Raw genomic sequence first — 19,145 nt, 5'->3', positions numbered from 1 at the left:
ACTCTTCTTGGCTTTGGGTCTGTATCACAATCCTCTATGACCATTGAATGACTCTTGCCTAGTTCTTCCTAGAGTTTGCTCATTTTGACCCTTAAAAATATTTTCCATTCTTGCTAGGGTCCTTTCTAGGTTATCAAGTCTTGACCTCAAGACTTGGTTCTCCGTCATTAAATCCATAGATTTGGATTTTTCTTGACCCCTATGAGCATTTCTATATTTTGGCATATATCTATAATCCTTAGAGTTATTGTCTAAGATATTATCTACCTTCCTAAACTTAGGTGCGATAGTTCTAGCATGAGGAGGAATGTATTTTCCCTTAACACTATCATGCTTCCTACTTTCATGATAATTTGCATTAAAATGTTAAGGGTTATTTCTAAGATGCATTTTATCATGACTAGGAGGAATTACACTATTAAAGGTTACCTTGGGTTTGCTCTTAGAAGCTCCCCCTTGACTTGTGCTTCCTCCTTTGACTTTAGTTGACTTCTTCCCTTTAGGACATTGACTTCTATAATGTCCTCTTTGATTGCATGAAAAATACACAATATGCTCCTTGCTCTTGTGTTCTGTGGGACCAACCACTTTAGGATTCTCCTTAGTCTTGGTTGCCACTTGTCCCTTCTTCTTGGTCAATTTTGGACACTTGCTCTTATAGTGTTCATGTTCCCTACACTCAAAGCAAATGATATGATTTTTATTATTTACAATTGAAATTTCTATACCTTTGCTTGTAGGGATGATGCTCGATTCTCCATTTGATGTAGCTTGAATTGTGGAGGTTGTATCATCATCTTCTTCTTCTCCTTTTGAGGATGTGGGTGCTTCCACCTCTTCAACCCTTGAGGATGTGGATGCTTCCACCTCTTCCTCTCTTGAAGATGTGGATGATCTCTCCTCATCTTCCTTCTCCTCCTCTTTCTTTTCTTCCTCGAATGTTACCCTCGTGTGAACATTGGATTGATCCTTCTCTTCTTGGACCAATGAGCCCTTCTCCTTGGGCTCCTCCACTCCTTGAAGTTGTGTAGGGGTCTCATGATGGGCAATAATCTTTTTCCAAAGATCACATGCACTTGTGTATTCACCTACACTCAAAAGGATATTAGAAGGTAATAAATTTAACAAGATTTTTTGTTACCTCCTTATCCGCCTCCGCTTGCTCCTTTTGTTCCTCAGTCCAATGTCGAGGTCGGAGGCGTTTACCCTTCTTATCCTTCAGAGTTTCAAATGGGTCTTCCAATGCAACCCATTGGTTTCAATCCATTTGAAACTATGTCTCTAACCACGTCCTCCAATAATTGAAGTCTTCTTTGTCATACGGAGGTGGAATTCGGATATTCCATCCAAGCGGTCCTTCGAACTCCATCTTCTTCTTCCTCTAGCTTCTTGCTCTCTTGGCGGTTAGTCCGTAGAAGAGTGACCTCGCTTTGATACCAATTGTTGGGACTGATGTGTCCGCTAGAGGGGGGTGAATAGCGGCTCGTCGCGTGCTCGTCGGTTGCGTCTTGATGATGATATACAACGGAAATAAAACTACAAGACTCACACAATGCTAATAAGTAGATTTACTTAGTATCCACTTCAAGAAGAGGTGACTAATCCAAGGATCTACACACGACACGCTATCTCCACTATGAACAACTCCTTCTCGATCGCAGCCGGAGGCGGAGAAGCCTCATACAAGCTCACACAACAATACAAACAAAAATACAAGAAGAGAGTACAAGATACAAATGAAAACACTACTTCTTCTTGCTTACTTGTTGCTTGTTGTTGCCTCTTGAACCTTGAGAGAACACTCTCAAAAGCCTTCAAGAACTGGAGGTGAAGATCGGAGAAAGTCGCTCAAGATCGCTATAAGCTCACAGGAAAGAAATCGTAAAGATCTAGCGAAGAAAACGCTCCGCCCAGGCTTTAAACAGTGCTCCCAATCGATTGAATTCATCCCCAATCATTTGACACGTCAGCACCGCTCCATCGCAGCCGTCCATCGCCTACATCCTGCGCAACAGTCACTTCCCAATCGATCGATCGATCGATTGGGACTGCCTGAATCGATCGCCCGATCGATTCAGCACCTTTCTGTGCTCTCACGTCTGTGTGAGAGCTTATTCTGCCCAATCGATCGACCGATCGATTGGCAGCTCCCAATCGATCGTCCGATCGATTGGGAAAGCCTCTGTGCTCGCGATTCCACATCCCAATCGATCGATCGATCGATTGGGCCTTCCCACAATCGTAGCACACTCCAATCGATCTACTGATCGATTGGACCCTGGTTCAATCGATCGCCCGATCGATTGACCAGCCTGGACTTGACTCAAACTCAAGTCCAAAATCTCCAACCCAACTCCTGGTCAACCGTGACCTGTTGGGTCTCCATGCCTGGCATTTGGCCACACCCGACCAACCTCGAACTAGCCTTCTATCCTCCTCCATCAGCCTTGCGTCCCTCGGATATCTCCTATCCTTCACGCCTTGCCTTCAGGAGTTTCCTTCGACCTCATCCTAGTTGTCGGATTATACCACCACACTTGACCAATCTCGAACTAGCCTTCTAGTCTCCTCCATCAGCCTTGCGTCCCTCGGATATCTCCCCATCCTTCACGTCTTGTCTTCAAAAGCTTCCTTCGGTCTCATCCTAGTTATCGAGTTCTCCTTGCCAAGTCACACTAGGACTTACCTTGCCAAGACCACATGTTTGGACTTACAACCTTTGTCAAGATCACACTTGGACTTTCCACTTGCCTGACTCTTCACCAGGACTTTCTCTTTTGCCAAGATCACACTTGGACTTTCCACTTGCCTGGCTATTCACTAGGACTTTCTCTTTTGCCAAGATCACATTTGGACTTTCCAATTGTCTGACTCCTCACCAGGACTTTCTCCTGCCTAGCTCCTCACTAGGACTTTCCCGTTGCCTGGCTCCTCGCCATGATTTTCTCCTGCCTAGCTCCTCACTAGGACTTTCCCATTGCCTGGCTCCTCGCCAGGATTTTCTCCTGCCTAGCTCCTCACTAGGACTTTCCCGTTGCCTGGCTCCTCGCCAGGATTTTCTCCTGCCTAGCTCCTCACTAGGGCTTTCCAAATGCCTAACATCCAGTTAGGACTTTCCCAGTGAAGTCTTCTGTTAACCTTGACCTACTTGACTTGCAGTCTCATCAGCCTGGTCAACTCTTTGACCATCTCCATAACAGGACGATTGTTCCAGCAATCTCCTTATATTGTCAAACATCAAAACTCAAATCCTAACTCAAACTTGACTCAACTCAAGCTTAGTCAAACTGGTCAACTTTGACCTAGGAAAATTGCCCAAACAAACGTCCCTGCACCAGTTCCAGCGGTAGTCCGCTGGGGGGGGGGGGTCCTGCTGAGCCTCCTAAACGACCTCGGGTAGACCTGCCCTATCGTCATCCCGAGCCATGACTCCAAGTAGTGCAGCATGTGAGAGCTCCTCAACAATTTCGCCAGAGATGATGCACATTCCATCTGACAAACACTCATAATACAGAGGATTGTTTCACTTTGAAGAACCAACAAGCAGGCAATAATCGATATCGTCGGCGTTCTCCAATCTAGAATCGTCAGTCGTATTCTTGACAAAGCAGCTTGCACAAGATTGAATATCAGCCGAACGGGTCACAGGAAGGAATATTGCCCCTCCCTGTGGCATCAACTCAAGCCCCCAGTCATGCACAATCAGAGCCATCATCAGCCCGATAGGAGGAAAATCGTAGTAACGCCGCTCGAGGTAACATTAATATGATAGCAGGAGGACCCACTGATGGTGATTCCAACCGAGCGAGAAAGTCACATGCTTGGCGACTAACGATCCATGCTGTCAGATGTAGCGCTGAGAAAGTGGCTGGACCATAGATCAGTTTCGGGCCCCAAGATTTGGTAGGGGTAGAAGTACCCTATGATGATGCGCTAATAATCAAGGTTATTATAGCCAATTATAATATTTCATGTACTTTCATTGATACTGGTAGCTGATGTGCGTAGATTATATACTCTTTTATGCATGTTTTTACGCACATTTACATACTTTGAGCATACTTGATCTATGCATTTTTATACTTCCAGCTTTCCTTTTAGCATATTTACTCTTTTGGTTCGGAGATCTGCTTTTTGTGCATTTTCTGAACACAGGAGTCGAAATTGGTGAAGATTATGCGTCCTCGGACAAGCTTGGAAGGAATTGAAGGGAGAGAGCATCAGGCCGTGTACCACACACGGCCGTGTAGTTTTAACAGGAAGGGAAGAGGACATGGTCGTGTGAATCTCACACGGCCGTGTCTTGATTTGAAGAAATTAGAGCAGATGCCTTACATGGCGGTGTAGACTGCAGTGTGAGGTTTCCAGAGGCGGTGGTGGTCGTGTGCACCACACCACCGTGTAGCATTTCCAGAGAATGAAGGGTCCCGGCCGTGTGAGTCACACGGCGTGCAGCTGGCAGAGAAGGAGCTGGACATGGCGTGTGAATCTCACACGGCCATGGGTCGTGTGGCGCCCAATTTCCTCCTCTATTTAAACCCTCCTTCATGAATTGAAAGGATCTTTTCCCTTTGGGAGAAGGCAAGATTTGGTGGTATCCTCCCATTCTTGGGAGGATTTCATGGTGATTCGAGGGGAGTTCTTGACGATTTCGACTCGGGAGCGAGGATTGGATCAAGGCAGGCTTCTTCAGAGATAAGTTTTCTCTTTCCCCCTTTCTTGGTTTCTTGGATTGGGGATTTAAGAAATGCTTGTAATCTTTATTTCTTCGGGTATTCTTCCTCGATTCATGGAGTAGATCTTGTATTCTAGGATTAAGGGAGTATTTGTATGATGGATTGATGTAATCTCTTATGGATTTGCTAATTTCTTGTTTCAATGACATTGTCTTGCTTGTATCAATTAGATCTTGAATGATTAATGGTGATTTGTGCTTAATTCTCATTCTTGATTGATTGTTTGGATTTCTTGTGGACTTAGTAAAGATAAACTCTCACTCAATCATCCGAGGGATCCACGTGACAGGTGCAAGCCCGTGTAAGGACGTTTGAGAGATAATCTTGAAGAGGAAATAGGAATATTCAAGAGAGTAGGATGGATCTTGTGATTAGTTTCTTGTATCTTGATAGATTAATAAGTTGTGGGCTTCTATGTTGATATCCGAGGAAGGCATAGTAATAGTTGTGCTTCTGTGTAAGGACAACGTAGGTTCACGTCTAATTGATCATATTTAGAAACATTTCTCAGTTCTTAGCCGGTTATCTATTGCAAAAGAGAACCGGCAACTTTCTACAAGTGTTTGGCAATTGAGGGATAAGAATTGGTGAACCATTTACATTCAAGAAATCTTACAAAGAAACCGAAACTCCTAGAATCTCCCCTTATCATAACCCAAAACACTAAACTCTTGTTTGTTGATCTTTAATATTAGATTTGTTTACCTTCACTTTGCATTTGAAACAATTAGATAGTTGTTTAGCTAATTTATATTGAGGCATTTCTAGTGCTTATTCTAGTCCCTGTGGATACGATAATCTTTTATATTACTTACGACATTTCCGTACACTTGCGGAGCGTAACAAGTTTTTTGCGCCGTTGCCGGGGACTGCGCTATAACATTAGGAATTATCAATTGAGTTAGACTAAACATAACATTTGTTTTCCTTTCATATTGCATAGTTGTAACTAATCATTAGATTTCTGTTTTTACTTTCTTGTATAACTTTTACTTCTTGTTAATTTTTTTTGTACAAATTCAATTCTGCATTTTTGATTCTTTTATTTTTTTTCTCTTTTTCTGTTGAGTTGTCATTTGCTATCTTGTTCTTGTGTATGCGAAGATCTAACTTTGCAGGGGAATTCTTTCCTTTTGACCCTGAGATTGACAGAACTTTCCATAAAAGAAGAATTCTGCAAAGGCAAATAGAAGAACAAGAATATCTAAACATGGTGTGCAAGTCACTAGGAGATTATGGAGCTCCAAAGTCTGCAAAACAAATGGGAGCAATTGTTTACCCTAACATACAAGCAAGAAATTTTATACTCAAACCATCTTTTGTTTCCATGGTTCAGAAAACTCAGTTTGGAGGATTAGAGATTGAGAACCCTTATTCCCATTTGATGGAGTTTTATAGATATTTTTATACTTTGAAATATGAAGAAGTTTCATCTGATATTGTTCAACTGCTTGCTTTTCCTTTTAGTCTGAAGGATGCTGCAAAAAGATGGTATAATTCTCTAAAGTCTCAAAGTATCAAAACATGGGATGAGTTAGAGCAAAAATTCCTTGACCAATATTTCCCTCCAAGGAAAACTACTTATTTGAGAAGTCAGATTTTAAATTTTAAGCAATTAGATGGAGAAAAATTATACCAAGCATGGGAAAGATATTCTTCTCTTCTGCAGTTATGTCCACATCATGGAATTGAGAAATGGTTAATTATGCATTTGTTCTATGTTGGGCTTTCTTTCTCAAATAAGAATCAATTGGATTTAGCATCTGGAGGATCATTTTTGAAAAAAAGTCTAGAAGAAACTTTTGAGATAGTTGGCAGAATTACACAAAATTCCAATGATTGGGCAGAGCAAGATAGCTCATTCTTAACAATGGATATCATTAGAGAAAAGGATGATGTTGAAAAAGGGCTTATCTTGAATCAAAACGATTTCCAAACATTATTTCCTTAGTGCTGTGAATCATTATCAAAAATGTTTGGTGAAAAAACATTTTCAACAGAAAAGGGGGTATGTCTTGGTGATCATAAGGAGGATGATCTGTCTTTAGATAATGAAGAGTTTTTAGAAGAAAGCTTGGCTAAGGAGGAGACTATGTTGATAGAACAAGAGCCAGTTTTACCAGAAATAGTACCACCTCAACTTAAACTTAAACCATTACCACCAAATCTTAAATATGAATTTCTTGGGCCGAATTCTACTTATCCAGTTATAATTAATGCTCAGTTAAATGAGTTTGAAACAAAGAGACTTTTGGATGAGTTAAGGTTGCATAGAAAGGTCATTGGATATACAATTGATGATATAAAAGGGATTAGTCCATCTCTCTGTATGCATAGAATTTTACTTGAAGAGGGGTACAAGAACTCAATTGAGCATCAAAGGAGACTAAATCCAAATTTAAAAGAGGTAGTAAAGAAGGAAGTGATTAAACTTCTTGATGCAGGGATTATTTACCCAATTTCGGATAGTGAATGGGTGAGTCCAGTCCACGTGGTTCCAAAGAAAGGAGGAATGACTGGGTGGCGAATGTGCATTGATTATCGGAAGTTGAATAAAGAAACAAGGAAGAATCATTTCCCTTTACCATTTATTGATGAAATGCTTGAAAGATTAGCTAAACATTTCTACTTTTGTTACTTGGACGGATATTCTGGATTTTTTCAAATTCCAATTCATCCTCAAGACCAGGACAAGACTACTTTTACTTGTCCTTATGGTACCTTTGCTTATCGTCGGATGTCATTTGGGCTTTGTAATGCTCCAGCCACTTTTCAGAGATGCATGATGGCAATTTTTTCAAATTTAATAGAAAAAATTATGGAGGTTTTCATGGATGACTTCTCAGTTTATGGAAATGACTTTGATTCTTGTTTGTCAAATCTTTCTACTGTTCTAAAAAGGTGTGAAGATACAAACCTAGTGTTGAACTGAGAAAAATGTCATTTTATGGTTAAGGAAGGAATAGTCTTGGGGCATAAAATCTCAGAGCATGGTATTGAGGTAGATCAAGCAAAAGTGGAAGTAATAGACAAATTACCCCCACCTATCTATGTAAAAGGAGTTAGGAGTTTTTTAGGACATGCTGGTTTCTATAGACGTTTTATTAAGGACTTTTCAAAGATTTCCAAGCCATTAACTAATCTGTTGATTAAAGATGTTGAGTTTTGTTTTGATAGCGAATGTATTGAAGCCTTCAATAAAATCAAGAGTGCTCTTACAACAGCTCCAGTCATTCAAGCACCTGATTGGGATCTTCCTTTTGAAATAATGTGTGATTCTAGTGATTTTGCTGTAGGAGCAGTTTTGGGACAACGAAGAAATAAGATTTTACATGCGATCCATTATGCAAGTAAAACACTTGATGCAGCCCAAGTAAACTATTCTACTACAGAAAAAGAATTATTGGCAGTGGTATTTGCTATTGACAAATTTAGATCCTATCTAGTAGGATCAAGAGTAATAGTATATACTGATCATGCAGCTATTCGGTATCTACTTGGAAAGAAAGACGCTAAACCTAGGTTAATCAGGTGGATTTTACTTTTGCAAGAGTTCAACCTTGAGATTAGGGATAAGAAAGGAGCTGAAAATGTAGTAGCGGATCATTTGTCTAGAATATCTCAAAAGTCAGAAAATGAGGTGGATTTTGATTTACCTATTGATGACATATTCCCGGATGAACACTTATTAGCTTTATCAAGTGTGAAAACTCTTTGGTACACATATTTTGTGAATTTCCTTGCTAGTGGAGTGTTACCTCCGGATTTTTCTCATCAACAAAGGAAAAAGTTTTTTTCAGAAGTTAAGAATTATGTTTGGGATGAACCTCTCCTGTATAAGAAGTGCAATGATGTGATTTATCAAAGATGTATACCTGAAGAAGAAGTTAGAGATATCTTGTTTCATTGCCATTCTTCGTCCTATGGAGGACATTTGGGTAGTTCAAAAATGATTACGAAAATTCTTCAAGCAGGATTTTATTGGCCAACCTTATTCAGGGATGCTAAGTTGTTTGTTCAGTCTTGTGATCAATGTCAGAGAACTGGGAATATAACTAAAAGAAATGAAACGATGTTAAATTACATTCTTGAGGTTGAGTTATTTGATGTTTGGGGAATTGATTTCATGGGGCCTTTCCCTCTTTCATATGGGAATAGGTATATTCTTGTGGCGGTAGATTATGTGTTCAAATGGGTAGAAGCTATGGCATCTCCTACGTGCGATACGAAAACAGTTATCAAATTATTTAGGAGTATTATCTTTCCAAGATTTGGGGTGCCAAAGGCAGTCATTAGTGATGGAGGATCACATTTTATAGAGAAACAGTTTGAAAACTTACTTAGAAGATATGGAGTGAAGCATAAAGTAGCAACACCTTATCATCCTCAAACTAATAGGCAAGCTGAGATATCTAACCGGGAAATTAAGTCCATATTGGAAAAGACTGTATCCACTTCAAGAAAGGATTGGGCATTGAAATTAGATGATGCTTTATGGGCATATCGAACTACTTATAAAACTCCTATTGGGATGACCCCATTTCGATTAGTTTATGGTAAGCCTTGCCATCTTTCAGTTGAACTAGAACATAAGGCTTATTGGGCAATTGCAAATTTGAATATGGATTTAAAGGAAACAGGGGAGAAAAGGAAGCTTCAGTTGAACGAACTTGATGAATTAAGGATGGATGCATATGAGCATGCTAAATCTTACAAAGAAAGGACGAAGAAATGGCACGATCAGCACATTCTTCGTAAAGACTTTAATGTAGGAGATTTGGTTTTGTTGTTCAATTCAAAATTAAAACTTTTTCCTGGGAAGCTTAAGTCAAGGTGGACGGGTCCATATGAGGTAAAGAAGGTTTATCCTTTTGGAGCTGTAGATATTTGGAACAAAGATTTTGGGATAATTAAGGTAAATGGTCAACGTTTGAAAAAATATATTCATGGTACGAAAATAGAAGAGGTACAAATGTTGTATTTTTCTGAACCTCGCCCTCCAGATTGAATTCTTTTAGCTAGTATAAATTCATTTTGTTGGTTTTTACTTGTTTTTAATTTTGTTTTCGGGTTAAGCCATGACATTCAAGGGAAGTGCTTGGGTCGTGTCATCCAGACACAGCCGTGTAGGATCTCCCGAGGAGAAAAAGGTCTAGGTCGTGTCTCAAACACGGCCATGTAAAGAATTCCGAGGAGAAAAAGGTCTAGGTCGTGTCCCAGACACGGCCCGTGTCTGGAATCCAGAGAAGAAAGAGAAGGGGGCCGTGTCACAGACACGGCCGTGCGATGAGAAATGAATATGTTCGTGTGATATCACACGGCCTGATCCACATCTTTTTAGGGAATTAGGGCACGGGGTGTGGGCGGCACACGGCCGTGTACTGCCGCTCGTTCCTCTTTCCTATTTTCCCATTTCTAAAGGTTTAAACTACTTCTTCTAATTTTTCTTTCTCATTCTTCTTAAGGAGATTTGATTTTCTTCCATGGAAAACGTGATTGAGGAGATTTCGGCCACAAGAAAAGGGAAGGAGAAGGTGGTTGCAAGAAAGGAGAGGAATGTTTGCTTTAAAGGTATTTCTAATAACTTTGGTATTGTTTTCTCTAGTGATGAGCAACGGTATAGATATTCTTCTTTATGTAAACGACCTCTTTTAAGCACTAGGTTTCTTGATGTTGAAACTTTAGAAACTTTGGGGTTTAAGGATGATTTAGTTTGGTTATTTGAAAGGATAGGATAGAGTGGTTTAGTGAACATAAAATATCCTACTTATCCTAGAATTATTTTTGAATTTTTAAGCTCAATAGAGGTTGATAATGTTCAAGGTGGGGGGAAGTTTAAATTTCATTTGTTTAATGAAAGTTATGAATGGACGTTGGGAGATTTTAATACTTGTTATGAATTGCCAAAGAATGATGTGTGTGTGATTTTGCCCCAATTTGAGAATTCACATTTTTAGCGACAAATTTCTGAACAACCGCTATTTGATCCTCATAATTCTAGAGTTTTCCAAATTATCAATCCTATTTTTAAATATGCTTACTTATTCATGAAAAACACTATATTTGGAAGGGAGGACAAAGAGGGATCAGTAAGACTTATAGATTTGTATTGTTTGTGGGCAATGGTCGAAAATGTTCAAATTAATTCTGGTTATTTCTTTCTTAAACATTTGGCAAAATTAGGGAAATCGAATTCTACCACACCTATTATTTTAGGGGGATTACTTACTCAATTGGCCTTAGTATTAGGATGTGATTTGAGTGAATTAGAGGTGGTGGAGAGTTCTTGTACATTGGATTTGAATTCATGTTTAGCAATGAAAATGATTAAGCATGAAGAGCATGGATTTAGTTTATTCATTAAAAATGGTTTCCCTTTAAAATTGCCCAATCATGATTTTACTACAATTCATAATAAAGAGAACTAGTGTTTAAAGTTAGCTAGGCAACAATATAGAGCTTTGTCATCTTTTACTCCAAGAAATGTTTCTAAGGGTAACCAAGAGATTCATAGTTTTATGTTTCAAGAACTTAATTCTGCTTTAAAGAATATTCATAGTGATTTAGATTCAACTAATGAATTTCTTGAGAATAAGAAGCTTATGGAGGAGGAACTATTTAAAAAGCTACAAGATTGTTTTAAGAGTGAGAGAGAATTGTGTGATAAGATTTCTAAAATGATGAATGCTTATAAGGCTAAAATGGAATTTCATGAAGATCTTAGAGGTTTTATGAGATTTGTGCAGGATGATATTGATAAATTGTTTGAGTATCATAATTTTTTCAGAAACGAAATTAAATGGTTTGTTAAAGATTTTGCATTTTTCTTCCCTGATTTTCCTGATTTTCCACCTCCTCCACCATATTGATTTCATCGGGACGATGAAAAGTTTAAGTCTGGGGGGGTGTCATGTACTGTTTAGTTTGGTTTTCAGTTTTTATTTTTTTTTAGTTTTTCATGTTGGTTCATATTTTCATTGCTTGTTACTTTATTTTGCTTGTTTTTGAAATAATCATGGCAAAAAAAAAAAAAATTTGAGAACATCAAATCTTCACTTATATGCTTTCTTGGATTCAAGTGAAATGTTAGCACGATTATTGTCTTGATTCATGATGTTTGAATGATGCTAGTAGTAAACTTTGTGTAGTTCTTTTTTTCTATCTTGGGAAGCATTAATAAGCTAAAAATCTTATGGTGATGAGTTTTAGTTTTGGTTCAACCTTAAGGATTTTATCTTCACTACACTTGTGCTTGATGCTTGAATAGTTGATGTCATTGAAATAGTCATGATTCATCTTGTTTGCTTAGTACTTGGTTTCCATGGTGATTTCTCAACTTTCATTTTGGTTACTGGATGAGGTTCAAATCATTAAAGCTCATTTGGAAAAATCAAAATATCCCAACATATGTGCTAAAAGTACATTTGTGAATAAGTTTTGCATAATGCAAACACTTATAAAATAAAAAATAAAAAATAAGGGATATAAAAGACAGTTGTCATGAGTGGAATCTAGCAAGTCACCCCTTTGAGACCGAGTTAGGTTACTAGGGAAATGACTGCCTAGCTTCCCTTGAGATTGAGCACACCTTTGAGACCTTGGGTTAGTTGAGAAATATGAACCAAGTGAATGGTGAGTAAGTGCCTATCACTGGTTACTTGTCTTTCACTGGAAACATTAGGAATTCAAATTTGATGACGACTTGACTAGGACATGGATTGAGACTTGAAGGGTGTTGAGTTACTTTTACACTGTGCACAAGATTCTTATGCTTGAACCATACTTTACTTGTTTCCATGATCACGCTTGTTAATGAAACTTTTTGATAGAGTTAGGAAAGTGCACTAGGTTTTATGAATGTGTTATAGAACATATGAATTTAGATTGCAGCATTTTGCTTGAGGACAAGCAAAGGTTTAAGTCTGGGGGTGTGATGTGCGTAGATTATATACTCTTTTATGCATGTTTTTACGCACATTTACATACTTTGAGCATGCTTGATCTATGCATTTTTATACTTCTAGCTTTCCTTTTAGCATATTTACTCTTTTGGTTCGGAGATCTGCTTTTTGTGCATTTTCTGTACACAGGAGTCGAAATTGGTGAAAATTATGCGTCCTCGGACAAGCTTGGAAGGAATTGAAGGGAGAGAGCATCAGGCCGTGTTTTAACAGGAAGGGAAGAGGACATGGTCGTGTGAATCTCACACGGTCGTGTCTTGATTTGAAGAAATTAGAGCAGATGCCTTACATGGCCGTGTAGATCTACACGGCCGTGTGAGGTTTCCAGAGGCCAAGCAGGTGGTGGCCGTGTGCACCACACGGCCGTGTAGCATTTCCAGAGAACAGAAGGGTCCTGGCCGTGTGCACCACACGGCCGTGTAGCTTTGGCAGAGAAGGAAGAGGACATGGCCGTGTGAATCTCACACGGCCGTGTCACGGGGCCGTGTGGCGCCCGATTTCCTCCTCTATTTAAACCCTCCTTCATGAATTGAAAGGAGTGATTTGGTGGTATCCTCCCATTCTTGGGAGGATTTCTGGGCGATTCGAGGGGAGTTCTTGACGATTTCGACTCCGGAGCTAGGATTGGATCCGAAGACGAGGCTTTTTCGTAGATAAGTTTTCTCTTTCCCCCTTTTCTTGGTTTCTTGGATTGGGGATTTAAGAAATGCTTGTAATCTTTATTTCTTCGGGTATTCTTCCTCGATTCATGGAGTAGATCTTGTATTCTAGGATTAAGGGAGTATTTGTATGATGGATTGATGTAATCTCTTATGGATTTGCCAATTTCTTGTTTCAATGACATTGTCTTGCTTGTATCAATTAGATCTTGAATGATTAATGGTGATTTGTGCTTAATTCTCATTCTTGATTGATTGTTTGGATTTCTTGTGGACTTAGTAAAGATAAACTCTCACTCGATCATCCGAGGGATCCACGTGACAGGTGCAAGCCCGTGTAAGGACGTTTGAGAGATAATCTTGAAGAGGAAATAGGAATATTCAAGAGAGTAGGATGGATCTTGTGATTAGTTTCTTGTATCTTGATAGATTAATAAGTTGTGGGCTTCTATGTTGATATCCGAGGAAGGCATAGTAATAGGTGCGCTTCTGTGTAAGGACAACGTAGGTTCACGTCTAATTGATCATATTTAGATACATTTCTCAGTTCTTAGCCGGTTATCTATTGCAAGAGAGAACCGGCAACTTTCTACAAGTGTTTGGCAATTGAGGGATAAGAATTGGTGAACCATTTACATTCAAGAAATCTTACAAAGAAACCGAAACTCCTAGAATCTCCCCTTATCATAACCCAAAACACTAAACTCTTGTTTGTTGATATTTAATATTAGATTTGTTTACCTTCACTTTGCATTTGAAACAATTGGATAGTTGTTTAGCTAATTCGTATTGAGGCATTTCTAGTGCTTATTCCAGTCCCTGTGGATACAATAATCTTTTATATTACTTGCGACATTTCCGTACACTTGCGGAGCGTAACAGTAGCTTTGTTAACATCATTTTCAAACAAGCTTTTGACCAGTTGCAGATTGATCTAAGCGAACTGCAACCTATGGCTACTCCATTATATGGATTCACAGGCAATGAGGTACAACCATTGGGTCAGATAAAATTGGTCATATCTCTGAGAGAGGAGCCTCTTATGCAAACTCGTCGGTCGGTTTTCATGGTGGTGGATGCCCCATCAGCTTACAATATCATTTTGGGTCGACCGACCTTGAATGAATTCAGGGCGGTCGTTTCTACTTTCTGTCAAAAAATAAAATTTTCCGTGGATGATCAAGTAAAGGAGGTTAAAGGAGATCAGATAATATTACACAAATGTTATGCGGAGATTGTTAGGGCAGAAACAAATGCCGCCTGAAAAGCTCAAAGGATGGACATCAACGCCATTCACGAGAAGCCGCCCACTCTCATATATGAAGAAAAGGAAGAAGTGCAAATATAACCTGGTCGACCGGAGGCCACCACACATATCACTTCCAACCTGGATCCTGAACTCAGAGAAGATTTGATAAAATGCTTGACGAGAAATAATGATATATTCGCCTGAACACCTAAAGAAGTGAAAGGTGTTGCGCCAACAGTTATGGAGCACGCGCTTTATGTTTACCCTGACGTCCGACCGGTGAAGCAAAAGAAAAGGGATTTTGGAGCTGATCAGAACAAGATCATCAAAGAGGAAGTAGATAAGCTACTGGAGGCTAGATATATCCGGGAAGTATAAATCCCTAGCTGGTTAGCTAATGTGGTTCTAATTTCTAAGCCGGACAATAAATGACGAGTATGTATTGACTTCAGAGACCTTAACAAGGCCTGCCCCGAAGGATTATTAGCCTCTACCCTGCATAGATCAAGTGATTTTTTGACGATCACGGCTCTACTCATCTATCATTCTCTCCGTTGCCCGGTCGCGATTTATTGATGATCGGTCAGTATTTTTCTCGTTCGCGCTCACGGCTTCGCTCGTCCATTATTCTCTCTATCGTCCAGTCGCAATTTATCGTCGCTCAGTCGGTATTTTTTCAGTCGCGCTCATAGCTTGGCTTGTTTATCACTCTATCTATTTGCCCGGCCGCGATTTCTCATCGCTCGCTCGAATCTAGTGAGTCACTTGCTCGGCATCGCCGCAGCTACTCGTTCGATGTAACAAGACGAGTTCAGTGATCTGATTCCGCGTTCGGTAGCGGTTCTGTTATGGGCTTGGTCTAGTCAGTCGGACTTGCGCCTCCTTCGAATAGACTTGAAGGGGAGGCTTGTGATACGGATATTGGGAGAAGGGCAGAGAAGAAATTAGAGGAGAAAGGGAGGGCATTTTGGTCTTTTGTTGGTTAGGGCTTTAAGAGAGGAAAGGATGCACTGTAGCAAAGGAGGCGGTGCGTGTTTTCTTCTCCGCCGCCAGCCCCCTCTCGCGACGTCGTCGCCGGAGCCAACACAGGCCGCCGCCGCCCCCCCCCCCCCCCGCCGCCGCCGCCTTTCTCCTCTCCCTCTCCTTCTCTCCGCAACCGCCAATAGAAACAGGGAGAGCTTCTCCTCCCTCGCCGCTGTCCTCGAGCCACAACCGCCGGCGACGACCGACACCAACCACGGCACTGCCTCTTCTCTTCCTTCCTCCTCCTCTCTACACCGTCGCAGGGCAGATCACTGCCTTTCTCCGTCTCCTCCTTGCTGCTCCGTCGCCAGGCAGATCACTGCCTTTCTCCGTCTCCTCCTCGCTGCGCCGTCGCTGGGCAGACCACTGCCTTCCTCCGTCTCCTCCTTGTTGCGTCGTCGCCGGGCAGATCACTGCCTTTCTCCCTCTCCTCCTCGCTACGCCGCTGCTGCTTCTTCACGTGATGCCGCAACCGCCTTTCCTCCCCACTGGGTGCCGCCGCCAGCACACGACAACCACACTACAGCGAACGCCACCTCTCCTCCTTTCTTCCCCGTGAGGTGCTGTTATCTACAGTGTCGTTGCTTTCGCCGGCCAACCACAGGCAACATTCCAACCACTGCCATGAGCCGCTCGCAGTCCTCACTACCGATCAGGTCGTTGCCACGTGCTTCGTCTCTTGCTCCCTTGTCGCGTCGGTATTCGCAGCCGCTTCTAGCGGACGTCGGCAGGCCTTTTCCTTGTTGAGGCGGCCTTGCTATCGACCTCTATCAATGATCGGGTGCAAAACCTTTGCTACCGGTGCGGACCCATCAAAGTCGTACGCTTTATGTGCTGGTCGGGCCTTTTAACTTCCATGGTTGTGCGCTACCTTAGTGCTCCGAGTCCTTACTGTGGATCGGGTCTTCGAACCCTCATTGTTGGTGTGTGTTGTTCTGATGTGTCGTGTCCAGACCGCGTGTCGTGACTACTATTTGACCTACATGACGTTTTGTATCTCGGTCTGCATGTCGATATTCTATCCCGGCCTGCGTGTCGCTATTAGTATCTCGACCTGCGTGTCGCTATTATTTCCCACCCTGCGTACCGATCTCGTTTCCTGGCCTGCGTGCCGATCTCGGGTCCAGGCCTACGTGTCAATCTCATTTCTCGGTCTGTGTGTTGATTTTGTGTCCCGGCCTGCAGCTCGTCTTCCGATTTTGGGCTGCATCCGGCTCCGCATCGTCAGATCCAGCTCTCCAGCCTGATGAGAGTCATATGCTCTTCCGGGTCACGATAATTCGATCAGCGTCCCACCCGAGGGTGCCTCCCTGGGCCAGGGTACGTTCTTTGTTCATATTTTCTATGCATTTCATTATTTTATGGCTTAGTCTGGTACTTATATATTCATTGGATCTGCCTCAAGCATCAGGATACCAGGAGCCGGGTCAACCCGGTCGCTGGCTACAGGTAGCGTTGACAAGAGGACTTCTAAAGACTTGGTCAACACATAAGTCATCTCAGCACACTCTCCTCCGGGACACTGTGACTCGATCCACATTCTCGCCACTTCACCCTGCGATTCGTCTGACTCAGATTCCGAATGGGATCATAGAAGAATCTAACGTATGACCATTGTAACGTAAGTATCAACTCTATTAATCCGTAGGACATTGATTAATTTGTTTAACCAGAGATCACAGAGTTGCTAATGGTGTTAAAGAAATGGAAACATTTTTTTTAATAAATAGGAATATCATAAATTGTTTCACATTTGCTAAGGAAAATAAAAAGTTAGACAAATACTTATTAAACATTTTTAAAAAGGAAAACAAGAATATCTTAAAGTTAGTTTTAATATTATTTTTCCAGAAAAAACCGAAATTATTTATGTATAGAACTATAGAATCTTGACGTTGAGTCGCCGGAGCCACACGGAATGGAGTATCATGTGGAACACGTCGAACCTCTTCGCCGGCGAGTTGAACACGAAGTGCCTCTTGACCGCCTTCACCCCCTCCCTCATCCTCATCAGCTTCGACGGCGGCACTGCTTCCAGTATGTCCTTCAGCTTCGGCAGCTCCTCCACCGGCACCGCCACCGAGAACTCCTCCCACCTCAGCACATCGCTGAACGGCAGCACGTAGCTCTCCGACACGATCACCGGCACGCACTCCGCGTACAACGCCTCCACCACCCGCGGGCTCGCCACCTCGTACCCGCTCGGGCACAGGCAGAACCGCGACTGCAGAAGGTAGTTGGAGTAATCCTTGCCGCCGCGGCCGCCGGGGAGGTACTCGAACACTGGCATCTCCGGGTCCCGGCCCTTCCATAGCCGGAGGAGCTCCTGGCGGATGGCGCCGTGTCTGCCGCCGGCGAAGAAAGCGAGGTACGGCCGGGCTAAGAGGCCAGGAGCAGCCGGCTGCTGGAGCTCCGCCGGGATCGTGCCGTCGTAGAGATTGATCTCCGGAACGCTTACGTCCTTCCGCGGATTGAAACCTTCGGAGGTGTTAGCGTTGCAAAGCGCCCGTATCGAGTTCTCGTACAGCTTCCGGTTGGCCATCGACGCCGACGGCCCCTGCAAATTATGATTCATTGTAACTCGAATTCCTCTGTTTTGATTCCTCTGTTTCAAGTCGTACGTACCCAGTCGTGGCAGGAGAGCATGAAGTGGTCGGCGCCGGCGGAGCGGTTCCAAAAGGGGTGCTTGGAGGCGACGGAGCTGACGTAGTCGGTGACGAAGCGCCAGATCTTGGTCCGGTCGGAGTTGGCGGGGCGGTAGAGGAAGTGTACCATGTTGGTGACGCTGAAGGCGAGGAAGAAGGCGTGGGCTCTCGTCGGGTTCCGCGTCCGCATGCCGGAATATTCCATTTCGGAGATGAATCTCCCCTCGGTGGTGTAGATGTTCTTGCATGGCCCGTCGTGCACCAGCGGTGGCTCGCCTTCCTCGTACACGTACACCTTGAGCCTCTTCTCCATCTCCTCGTAACTCCTGATATAGAAATACATCGATCGAAGTAAAGTTGAAGTTTTTCTTTATGGATCTTTCTCGTCTCCACATCGAAAGCCATGAATCTTGCTTTCGAGTATGATTATTCTGGATAAAGGACAGAGGCGGCGGCCACTCACCGGAGGAAAGCGGCGGGATTCCGGTAGACGGCGGCGTAGAACGGCACGTCCTCACCAGGAACACTCAGGAGACCCGATGACGAAGCATTTCTGGCGGATGTTACAGATCTTCTAATCGCTGCCCTCGCCATGGCGAGCTCCCCTTCCACTCTGCCAGCCCCACCGTCGCCGCCCATCTTCTTCTTCTCCTGCCTTCGAACCCTCTGCTCCTTCAATTAAATCCAAGATTAGAAGACGAGGCGCTGGAAATACTTAACTATGGCTCACGAAACCAGTATCACTCGCCATGGTAGCTCCGTCGATCGCGGGGGAAAGTGCTCGGGCGGTCGTCTTCGTGAGGTCGACGACCCCTGTTCTGGAACTGATAGCGAGGTTTTTGATTTGGAAAGGCACGGAGATGAGACAGAGG

General features: G+C 42.5%; 1 protein-coding gene across 1 annotated transcript; it reads right to left on the bottom strand.

Annotated features, from left to right (window-relative positions):
- Positions 1-17,507: 17,507 nt before the first annotated feature.
- Positions 17,508-18,928, bottom strand: LOC122004030 (probable glycosyltransferase At5g25310). The gene is made up of 3 exons (XM_042558981.1): positions 18,737-18,928; positions 18,254-18,599; positions 17,508-18,185 (listed from the first exon to the last, which is right to left on the bottom strand). Exons 1-3 carry the CDS (start codon positions 18,910-18,912, stop codon positions 17,508-17,510), a joined length of 1,200 nt encoding a protein of 399 aa, XP_042414915.1. The 5' UTR covers positions 18,913-18,928.
- Positions 18,929-19,145: the final 217 nt, after the last annotated feature.

This window comes from Zingiber officinale, chromosome 7B (assembly GCF_018446385.1).
Source record: "Zingiber officinale cultivar Zhangliang chromosome 7B, Zo_v1.1, whole genome shotgun sequence".
Classification (NCBI taxonomy): Eukaryota; Viridiplantae; Streptophyta; class Magnoliopsida; order Zingiberales; family Zingiberaceae; genus Zingiber; species Zingiber officinale.
This window is presented reverse-complemented; position numbering and strand designations above follow the sequence as displayed.